The sequence below is a fragment of the Protobothrops mucrosquamatus genome, unplaced genomic scaffold, assembly GCF_001527695.2.
Source record: "Protobothrops mucrosquamatus isolate PMUCROS unplaced genomic scaffold, P.Mucros_1.0 scaffold958, whole genome shotgun sequence".
NCBI classification, from domain to species: domain Eukaryota; kingdom Metazoa; phylum Chordata; class Lepidosauria; order Squamata; family Viperidae; genus Protobothrops; species Protobothrops mucrosquamatus.
Genome location: NW_015387202.1, coordinates 183,452 through 195,372, shown reverse-complemented (window position 1 = coordinate 195,372; position 11,921 = coordinate 183,452). Strand labels below are relative to the sequence as shown.

Below are 11,921 nucleotides of genomic sequence, written 5' to 3'. Positions count from 1 at the left end.
ACTGAGAGGAAAAATAGTTTAATAAAACCTGAGTCTGGAGCGAAGAACCAACACGCCTTGTCTGGGTAGAAGACTAAGTCGGAACTGGGCATGTGCGACCAGGCAAGAGGCGTGGCTATCTCAGACTTAGTCTTATTGGGTACAAGGGACTTCAGGAAACCCAATCATGTGGATTATCCATCCCTCATGCTGGAGAATTCATCATTTTAAGTATGAAAGCAATTAAATTTTAATATTTACATTTTATCACTTGATTGCTCATTCCATAATTATAAACTAGACAGCTAAATCTTATATAGTTCATATAGTGGTGGGATTCCAATATATGAACAACCGGTTCTCTATGTGGATGCCACTTCCGGAAGTCCATTCTGGGCCTGGGCAACAAAAAATTAGCTACCGATTCTGCCGAAGTGGTGCGAACCGGCTGAATCCCACCACTGAGTTCATATCATGGGGGCATATCATTCTGGAGTTGGTAAACAGACTAAGACCTCACTTCCCCCATGTGTATTTTGCTCCCTTCCTCCATATCTTTGTTCATATTTTAATTAATTTAATGTTACCATATATTACTTAACACTTTAAGGTTTTTATTGTTTTTAATTATTGTAAGCCACCTAGAATTGCCACCATGCAAGAGGGTGGCATATAAGTTGAATGAATAAAATTATATCAATAGTAATAATAAGCTATTCTTGAAAACATTTTTTGCAAATTAATTTATCTGTGAAATGTAAGACACTGTCAAAATGCTGAATTGCATCACTGAAATCTGAGTCTTCTGATAGACTCTTAAGAGTGGATCTAAGAGTATATAGTATATAAAACTATAACTGATTTATCAATTTCAATCTTCTTTATATAATCAAAGATGGAAGCACAGTTCCAAAATACTTTCCCACATTAGCATTATGGGTCTTCTTCACATATGCTCAAGTTCTATTATGAATCTGAACTAGCTAGTATTAGTAATTTCTAAACTGCTTCAGATACTACATATTTTCTGCATAATGTTATACACAAAAGAATATGAAAAAGACATATTAAAAGCTTCATTGTGTTCAAAATGAAATACACACAATATATCAACAAAGGTTAAATATAGGACTACAACAGTCAAATATTGTTGAATCTGGACGAAGCAACTTGAGGAGGGGCACAGAGCAGCATCTCTTTCACAACAACTGGATTGTCTCTTTCCCTCAATAAGGAGTTGATCACAATCAGATTAAACTTTTAGTCAGCTTCCCTCCCCCAACTTTAACTAGCCTGGTGGAACAAGGATTAAATTCATAAATAGTGGACCTCATTAGGCTCAAAAATCTCCAAGATAACATCAAATATTGCCGCTATTACATTTTTCACCTAGCACCTTACTTGGAACAAAATATGGATAATTTTATATATGAAAGATCTGGCAAATTATCATATCCAGCCCTCAGCAGATCTTCTGGCTGATGTTGCCATCCAGAGTGTTTCTGGAAGAAACTGGAAGGAAGCAAGATTTTCCTGCCAACAGATCTTTAATTATGGCAATAATGATTACATGAAAAGTAAGGGGGTAATGTGGGTTGGTAGTGGAACAGCAATCAGAGAAATCTATTATTTCTATCACTCTGATCAGACAAAATTTACTTTTCTAAAATTGCCATAATTTGTAATGCTTTGTGTATTAATCTTAAAAGTTCATACTTCTATGGAACCTCTGAGTTCTATGAAACTTCACATGAGTATGTCAATTAGAAAAATATACTGAAGGATCTGTTGCTGATTCTATGAAACAAGGAAATCCTATAAGTTGACCAATTGAACATAGGTAGAACAAACTGACAGGTGCTACAGAAAAAAAGCATTTCATTCAGTTACCTCAATGAAGTATGTGACAGGATCACACATAAAAACTGCAAAAATACCCTGTACCTTTATTTTTAATTATTATACAACACGATACAGAACAATGTATTACTTTTTAGGCAATGCCTTTGTTTTCCTAAAGATGATCCCAAGCAGTGGAAAAGCAGCTGCCTTTGTATCTTGACTTGTCTCATGGAGGATTAATAGTTTCTTAACCTCTAGTCTACGTTTCAGTAACATGCTAAGGGATGGTCAATACTTCTTATTCAAAAAATAGTATATAAAGTGAGTTAATGACAACTTTCTAATTAAAATGCCTGAAAATTCTAGACACCTAGAATAGAATTGCAACTATTCCAACCTGAAGATGCCAACCAATCTTCAGTGATTGGCGAGACATTTGCTAGTCCACATATCTAAACATACACAGCTATGGTGGTCCTGAAGAATCAATTTGTGTGTCATTTCAAAGTCAATGGGGGAAGCCAGACTCACTTAATGACCACGTGAGTCATTTAACAACTTCAGTGATTTGCTCAACCATGGCAAAAAGGTCATACAATCGGGAACAACTCAGTTAACAACTGACTTGCTTAGGGATGGAAATCCGGGGCCCAATTGTGGTTGTAAGTTGAGGACTACCTGTAATACTTCACTTCAACTGCTGATAACAAAGTGAAAGTTCAGCAATCATGCAACACAGATAAGCACAGCTAAGAGTACAATCTATTAATATGATGCTATGCATAACTATTAAATATTAAACCCAAGCTTTTAAATTAAGTCAAAAACACAGAACCTCATAATGGTTCCATGCATTGCCTGCTAAAGGCGAAGTGGGAACATCATCAAAACTCCTGCTGCATTTGCTTCTCACTTTGCTTGTGCAAATTCTGGATGGGCAAGCCAAGGCAGAATAGGAACGAGTTTTGACTGTGCTCCTACTTTGCCTGTGCTAGTCTTCTCAGCCTTTAAAAAACATTGTGAATCCTCCCTAAGTTGCTTAACACTTCATATGGGATCATGACTTGTAGTCTGAAGAACTCTTGCTATAGAAATTTGTAAAGGCTGAGAGCAGGAGGATATGGCTTAGGCTAATGTTGAGTGAAGAATATACTGCCTCACAAAACAGCTGACTTAAGCTACAGAAACTGATCACATTGCACATGAACAGCTGTGGTGCAGTGACGTGTGTGTGTTTGTCTGTCTGTCTGTCTGTCTGTCTGTCTGTCTGTCTGTCTGTGTCTCTGTCTGTGTCTATGTGAGAGAGAGTTTGAGAACTGGATGGCAGCAAGGCAAACCAAGCTGGAATAGGCAACTCTGGGAAACAGACAACTTTGGGGGGAAAACCACTAAATACCACTAAAAAGAAAAACAAGAAATCCAAGAAGAAGCCACCATGTTTGTATAAAGAACTCTCTGATCAACTGAAAGACAAAAAAGGATTAGTACAAAAAATGTAAAAAGAGACATATAAGTAAGGCAGAATACTAGCATAGAGCCTGAAGATGAAGTCAAGAAAGTTAAGTCTTAGCATGAACTACAAAAGTGAAAAATAATAAAGTTTCTTTCAATATGTAAAAAACAAGAAAAAAAAAAAAATTGGTCCACCCTAGATGAGTTCAAATCACCAGGACTAGATAGATTACATCCCAGAGTTCTGAAGAAGCTGACACACATGATCTCGGAACCACTGAACATTATCTTTCAAAGATCCTGGAGCACTGAAGAACTACCAAAAGATTAGAAAAGAGCTGACATAGTTCTCTTTTCCCAAAAAGGTGAAAAAATGGATCCAGGAAACTACAGATTAATCAGCCTGACATCAATACCTGGGAACATTCTAGAAAAGATAATCAAGAAACAGATCTCCAAACACCTAGAAGCAAGAAAATTGATAATCAGAAGCCAACATGAGTTTGTCAAAAACAGATCATGCCAAACAAATCTTATTTCATTCTTTGATGTGATTAAATTAGTGGACCAGTGAAATGCTGTGGACATAGTATACATGGATTTCAATAAGATATTTGACAAAATAGACCACAATCTACTTCTTGGTAAGTAAGAAAAATGTGGGATAGGCAGCATCACCATCAGATGAATTTTTAACTGGCTAATCAACACACTCAACGTGTAGCCCTTAATGAAGCTACATCTACACAGAGGGAAGAATGCAGTGGGGTTCACAGAGATTCTGTCTGAGGCCCAGTACTCTTCAACATTTTTATAAATTGTTTAGATGAGAGGATGGGGAATTCATCAAATCTGCAGATGACACCAAGCTGGCAGGACTACCCAACATATAGGCTCAACATCCAGAACAATCTTGATAGACTTGAACACTGGGTCCTACCTAACAAAATGAAATTTTGAGAAAAGTAAGATTTTACACTTAGGCAAGAAAAACCAAATGCACAGGTATAGAATAGGTGGAACTTGGCTCAACAGCAGTTACCTGCAAGAGGGATATAGGAGTCCTAGTAAATAACCACTTAAATATGAGCCAGGAATGCTGCAGCTGGCAAAAATACCAATGCAGTTCTAGGCTGCATTAACAGAAGGATAGAATCAAGATCATGTGAAATGTTAGTAACGTTTTATAAGGTCTTGGTACAACCACACTTGGAATATTGCATCCAATTTTGGTTGTTACAATATAAAAAAGATTTTGAGACTCTATATAGAGTTCAGAGAAGAGCAATAAAGATGATTAGGGGGCTGGAGTCTAAAACATATGAAGAATAGTTGCAGGAATTGGGTATGTCTAGTCTAGTGAAAAGAAGGGCTAGGGATGACATGATAGCAGTGTTCCAATATTTGAGAGGATGCCACAAAGAAGAGGAGGTCAACCCAAGCACCTGAAGGCAGGAGAATTATACATTGTACAAAATTGAGCATGGTATATTTCTGCAAATGTGAATTCATACTTACTATTTCTTTGGGCTGTCTACAGATTAAAAATGAGAAAACAATGAATATGGTAGTGCAGACGTTGGGAACCTATTTACTCAGTATTTTATAGTATTTCCTTTGACATGTACAATAAATAACTAGATTTGTTTATCCAAATATAAGGTTGTCTCTGCAAAATGGGCTAGTAATTGAAATGATAGTTTTTTTTGAATAAAAACTGAAACAGGCATGCTTCTAATAAATTCCAAGAGCTTTCAAACTCCATTAACACCAATTAGTACTTTGATAATTACTTAATAAAGACAGGAAGCACCTTACATGAAAAGCATCACTTTAAGCCTATGGTTGCCATTCTTCCTGAAATGAACTATTATCATTTGTACCCTAGTTTGTATTGTGAAACAACAGAGATTTATTATTTCATACTGGCACACTTGAATCACTGGTATGTCATTAGCATGCTAGTCATTCCACATTCTCAGATCACCTTTTCTGGCAACTCTTATTAAAATGCTGACTAGCACAGAAAGCAAGACGAATCCAATGATAATGGGACTAAGCAATAATATCAGCTTCTGAGTTATGTTTTTCCACAAGCGTTATAGTAAAATGTGTATTATATAATGTATTATCTTTCCATTCAAATTGGCTTGCTACTATGAGAACTCTATGCTATGAGATTCAGTTCAGAATACACGATAAATGATAAGTCTGTATCACTAATTTCCTAGAAAAAAAGAAAACAGCCCACCCACCCTTTTATACAATTACCTTTTTCCTCCATAACAAGATTTGTCTGCTAGCCAATCTGGAGTTCTAAGGAGGTTAAAATGTACTGCCTACATGGACAGGCAAAAGGAAACCTCATTTTGAGAGGAAATACAAGGCTGGCCATGAGAAGGGAACTCGGAGGCAGGAAATCCATGAAGACAAAGGCACATATGTGCCCAAGGGCAGTCAGAAGAAAATATGCCCTGGAGTTTTTTGTAGTATTGCTTCATTTGCCTGATGGCAATACGTCACTTTCTTTGAAACAAAATAGAATATAAGAATAGGAAGATTCTTATATTCTAGGGCAGGGGATAGATGGGTATCCTTATAACTACAGATATTAACAGACACCATGTCCTACATTTCATAGTATTGTTCAGGAAACACACTTTGATCCTTTAAGCAGTTAAATGCTACATGCTTTTCCAGCATTCAGAGAAAGGCAGTTCTGGTAATTTAAATAGCTCCTAGATACTTTTATGCAATGGAAAGGCTTGTACAAGTAGGCATTTCCTCCATGCAGATCAGAGGGAGGGAGGGAGGGAGAGCCACCCGCTGTCTGCCTTATTGGAGTCTGGCCTGTTTCTGTTTACAAATCCTGGAGCCAGACCGGGCACTGGCTGGAGGCGGGCCGTCTGCTTCCTTGCTTACACTCAGTCTTTGTCTGGTAGTGGTGCTGTTCCAAGAATGTACAACTCTGTGTATGCTAGCAGCAAAGCAGAGCTTTCCTACAGTATTATCCTGGGTTTGAGTTTGCTTTCCCTGCTCCCCCACCAACCTCATTCAAAAAGATAATTTAAGGATTACAGTATTTATATTTTCCTGAGAGGCAAGACATAAAAAAGGCTTCCAGCCAAAAAATTACTTTGCTTTTTTGCGGAATTGATCTAAAATCCTCACATTTTCAGATAGAACAATTACATTTCTTCCTCCACTATCCAAAATATGCTGCTGAATTAAATAATTAATTTAGTATACTACCCTGCATTAAATACCCACCTTAGGTAATTAATTTGCTTCAAGAATTATTTTGAGCTGTGCACCATTGCACATACAGATATCCTCAACTTAATTGAGCCCCAAATTTCTGTTGCTGAGACAGTTAAGTGAATTTTACCCCATTTTACGCCTTTTCTTGCCACAGATGTTAAGTAAATCACTGCAGTTCTTAAATTAGTAACTAATTTGTTACTAATTTGTTGTTAAAGGTTGTTAATTGAATCTGGCTTCTGCATTAACTTTGCTTGTCAGAGGGTTGTAAAAGGTGAACACATGACCCCAGGACACTGCAACTGTCATAATTATGAGTCAGTTACCAAGCGTCTGAATTTTGATTGCATGACTATGGGGATGCTGCAACAATCTTAAGTGTGAAAAACGGTCATAAGTCACTTTTTTCAGCGCTGTTGTAATTTAAAACAATCACTAAATGAACTGTTGTAAGTTGACTACCTGTAGACCATTAAGGTTTCTTCCTGTCAATTCCCTCTGCACGTGTATAACTGTCATACAAGGAAAAAAGATAAAACATGAATCTCAAACCCTTCTTTGCTTTGTCTTCCACACTGTACATGCAAGAGACAACATGATGTCATTCAGTGCACTGAATAATCCAACCTGGACAGTGTGCCATACATTAAAGTAAACTCTTCCCACTACTTAAAGATTCCAAAGTTGGTATTAATGAAACATGCACAACTAAGTGTATTAAATGTTTATTGCTGGACTTGCTCAGTAGGAGCAAATGATCAAATATTATCTTCAAATGCCATCCCCTTAGCCAAGAGAGATCATTTTCGTAACCGTAATGGCAACAATGCAACCCAACTATTGTTTCATTAACATTTTTCTCACAACTGGAAGGAATGTGTATTCCTGCTATACATTTGTTCATAGGTGCCAACAGCAAATGGTCAGGTATTGGCATTTGCCATAGGCATTATAGCCAGACTTTTTTAAAAAGGCATTCCTATTCAAGTTTGTCAACATTTTATATTTTTCCATGAGGAAAGATGCTTTTGTTCAACTGACAAAATCTGTTATCAATGGATGATCAATGGAACCAACTTAGAACTAAGTATAAATTTCCTGACAGAATAATTAATCAGTGGGATGCTTTGCCTCCAGAAATTGTGGGTGCTCCAACACTGGAGGTTTTTAAGAAGAGATTGGATGACCATTTTTTCTGAAATGGTATGGGTTTTCCTGCTTCAGAGGGGGGTTGGACTAGAAGACGTCAAAGGTCCCTTCCAACTCTGTTATTCTGATTTCTGTTATGGAGCAAAACCAAAACCAAACCAAAAAGGCTCAAATCCTGGCAGATACCAGATCATATCTGTGTGAAAAGTTTACTTTTCTTTTTTTAACCACTAAGTCAGTGTTGACGCCTGGTGACTGCCTGAATTAATCCTCAAATCTTCTTGGCAGCATTTTCATAAATGGTTTGCCCTTGCCTCATTCTCAGGGCTGAGAGAGAGAGTGATTAGTCCAAAGTCATCCAGTTGGCTTGTGCCTAAGGCACGACTAGAACTCACAATCTTCTGGTTTCTAGCTTGATGTCTTAACTACTACCCCAAACAGCCTCTCAAAATTCTTACTACTTCTAACTGTACCTATCACTTTTCTGCCTTACTAATTCCATTGGAAGCAAGTCATTCAGGTACTTCACAGTATCAACAAGAGCCAATTGTCAGAATGTAACCTAAGAATGTTGTCTCATAGACAACATTCCCTATTTTGCCTCAATCTCTTATTAAAAAGAATTAGACCATGCTGCTAAAAAACAGTATTTGTTGAAATGTGGAAGCTATCTATTTTGCAAAATCTCAAGGTAGCCTTGAATGATTTGCCTGCTCAGTAACAACCCAAAGAATATTAAACAAATCCATGTACTATCACATATTGACTTAATAAATACAGGAATGTATATATGTGAGTCAATCCAAGGATTTCTACAAAAGCTGAAAAAAAATCCATTTCTTAATGTAGCACATTCTAATTTATTCTGTTCTGAATACTATTTATACAAAATACGTTATAATTAATATTAGACTTGTCACTGAACTAGCACTTACTAAAATGCATCACACAAAATGGCCCATTCACTGCTAAAATGATAAGTTTCTATAGCAACTGAGCAATGTTCCCTTTATTTACTTTTAAAATATTATTTGCCAATGTGCTAGTCAGAAGCTTTCCTTTAGATTTGCATTTTTGAATTATATGCGAGACCAGATATATGGTCTTGTCATCTTGCCTGAAATTGCACAATCTCCTGAATTTTTAAAGTCTTTAAATTTATTCGCTAATGTATGACATCTCTGAATGCCACCTAGCAGTGTTGTAGGTAATTGGCATCCATGAGAATTATACTGCTGACCTTTCCTATGTAATGCCTTCTCATAAAATGGAGATTATGAGCCTCAGTTGTAAACAGCTGCTAAATTTAATAAGTATATTTGATTATTTTATATTAATAGCAAACATTTATGCCCTATGTTGGCATTCAAATTTGTAAATGTTTTAGATTAGTTCTACTGTCAAATGTTTTTTTTTCCTTTAGAGGTAATTTTGCAGGACTTTACCACTAGTTACACTTTAAACACTTTGCATTTCATAATCTACTCATTTCACATAATTTTTATTGTGCAGGAATGAAAAGCTTAAAAAATAATTTTAAAGAAACAAAATATTCCAGCCGCTATATAATCTGCATCCTCCTTGCAAAAGCACCTGCCTTTTGGTGAAAAGCCAAACTAACTCCTGATACCATTTTCCCATTCAATGAACGGTGGTGTTACATTCAAAGCATTTCCCATGAGATTATGAGCCACAACACCATTTTTCTCTAGCCAGAGAAACCAGGGTCACTGCCAAACACATTCAGAGTTGCAGATAAAGAAGAAAAACTGGCAGACACTAAAAGAACACTCTCCTTCTCCAATTAATGCAACACATCTTAATGCTATGGTAGTATTTTGGATTTGATCTCTAAATAGGCAACTGAGCACATGGCAGCAGAAATACCACACTCATCTGTGACACTTTAAAGACATTGTTGCTGTAAGATGGCAAACAAGGTCTTCTGTGTGCTCCAAAGCACCTTTTGGATAATCATATTTGAAGCATTTCACGTTGTATCAGAGTGTCTGTCTTCTGACCTTAAGGGCTAAGCAGAACTAGAAATACATACATTCACTTCCACTACCATTGTCTCAATTATAGGTAGCAAGTTTTATAAAAATGAATAAGAATTATAGAGAATATAATCATTAATCTTTCTCTGGTTAAGAACAACAACACTATTAACATGTTGGCCTTTTCTTTACTCATATACTGATATATTCTCCTACAGTGTAGAATGTAAGAAACAGGCCATATTAATTTTTAGGATGTGTCTGCCATGGGCTTTTAGGATTAAGATTAACAATGCAGGAAGCATATCTCAGTCCTCAAATACATTAATGTATTTTAGATCAATGTGCAAAGGGCACATACTCTGTTATTTTCTTATTATTCACTCGCTAAAGTCAACTTTATATTTCCAACAGGGAATACTAAGAATATTGATTTGGATTTTTTCAGATGAAGCTTGGATTATCCCATAGTACTGGTCAATATCACTTTACTGTCAGTTTCTTCCACTATCATTAATAATGTAAATATTAAGAAAAAAGACAATAGAGAATAAGAATACAAGGAAGACAGTTTCTCTTCCTATCGCAAACTTGATGTACAGAACTATAGCCTTCATTATCCACAAGCCAATGCCAGCACTTTCATTACATTTCTACCAATAATTAAGTTGGTAGTCCTATGATGATTCCTTAGTATGCTCTGAAAGGTATGGAGAAAAATGATGATTTGTAAATTAAAATGAAAGATACAAACAATGGCCAATGAGAATATGCCTTGAAAATAAGCAGTCAACCTTGTGGTAAAGTATTGAATTTCAGTGTTAACAGAACAAGGCAATTTCGTAGTACAATGCTATAGGGGATTGGGGAAGCAGGAATTTCATTCTTCTGACTATGATTTAAAGGACACCTAACTGGGCATATAGATATTAAGCAATATTATTCTCTTGCTGTTAGATTCTGGTTTATGACTTAATCCTATACTGAAAACCATAGAAAAAAATTAAATTGCTTCTATGTCCTTCTAACAATCTTTCATTGTACAGTAATATTTTTTCTCTTAACAGCTGATATTCAATGTTAGTTAAAAGTGTTTATTTTACTTTTAATAGTTATAACCAGATTTTTTTCAACTCAGAACACTGAAGAATCTGACATCTCAATGTAACCTATGAAATAATATCTATTTAGCTAACACTACATAGTATTTGTGTTTGTAGAGTGTGTACAAAATGTCTCCTGCAATTTTTGAAAGTTAACTAAAATTGTGCTATTTCTTATCCAAAAGCCATCTGATTAAATCCCTTCCTCTAAGCTATTTATCACAAACAAAATTCTGAGAAGAAACAAAATACTGCAGCCAAAACTAGACTGATGAATCCTTTGCTCAGATCCCAAGAGTTACTTGGTGTGCAGTTAGGCTTGTAGTAATGATTTAACAAACTATGAAAACACAAAGATCCCATTTTATAACAGGATATGTCTAAGCATTTAAGGATTACGTCCTAGGGTAACACATAATTTTATCTAATAAAGAATATTCAAAATTAAAGTTTAAAATTTAAAATACAATTCCAGCCCCCACAACTAAACTTTTATACTGGTATGATGAACTCTTCCACGTGTCTGTGAAACAGACTTATTGAAGCCTATATTTAAAGTATTAACTTTACATCATTGTAGCACAGTATTATGAAATTTTATAAAAAGTATTAGATGAAACCAGGAAGTCTCTGTGCTCTTTTAGATTAAATAAATATGGGATCATTTACATATCAACAGAAAAATAATAGGATTTTTTTTTAGCATCTCAAACTCAACGGACTCCATAAAGATAGCAATAATGCTCTTCCTTAAGTCACAACTGCTGTTCCGTACTAACTGTAACTCAGTCTGGGGTAACTCACCAGAAGGTGTTGGATTTATAGGAACTCGTGGTAGAAAGTTCTCTGTGAAGTTGACATTGCACAGGTTGGTACTACAGCAGCAGAAACGGTATGTCCCATTCTGAATCAAGGAAGGAGTGGTTGTTACTATACATTCTTCAGCATGACACTCTTGGGGGTCTCCTATATGAGTCCAACATCCTAAAACAAATGGCAAATAAAACAGCACATCAGAAAGAGGTTAATGAACAGCAAAATGAAGTCCTGAACGAAGGAGTGCCGCCCCCTCCCGATGAACAAATAGGACAGGGAAAGAGAGGAGGTGGGAAAGAGAGAACCAGGAACGCAACAACTC

The 11,921-nt window shown here is 36.0% G+C and overlaps 1 protein-coding gene across 1 annotated transcript in view; it reads right to left on the bottom strand.

Annotated features, from left to right (window-relative positions):
* The window catches only part of BMPR2 (bone morphogenetic protein receptor type 2), a gene marked incomplete at its 5' end in the record, with an annotated part of 43,488 nt that overhangs the window by 28,972 nt on the left and 2,595 nt on the right, over nucleotides 1-11,921 (bottom strand). Inside the window, one exon of the mRNA XM_015819603.1 lies at nucleotides 11,588-11,767. Coding sequence (XP_015675089.1) covers nucleotides 11,588-11,767 — 180 coding nt within the window. The remainder of the gene's footprint in view (nucleotides 1-11,587; nucleotides 11,768-11,921) is intronic.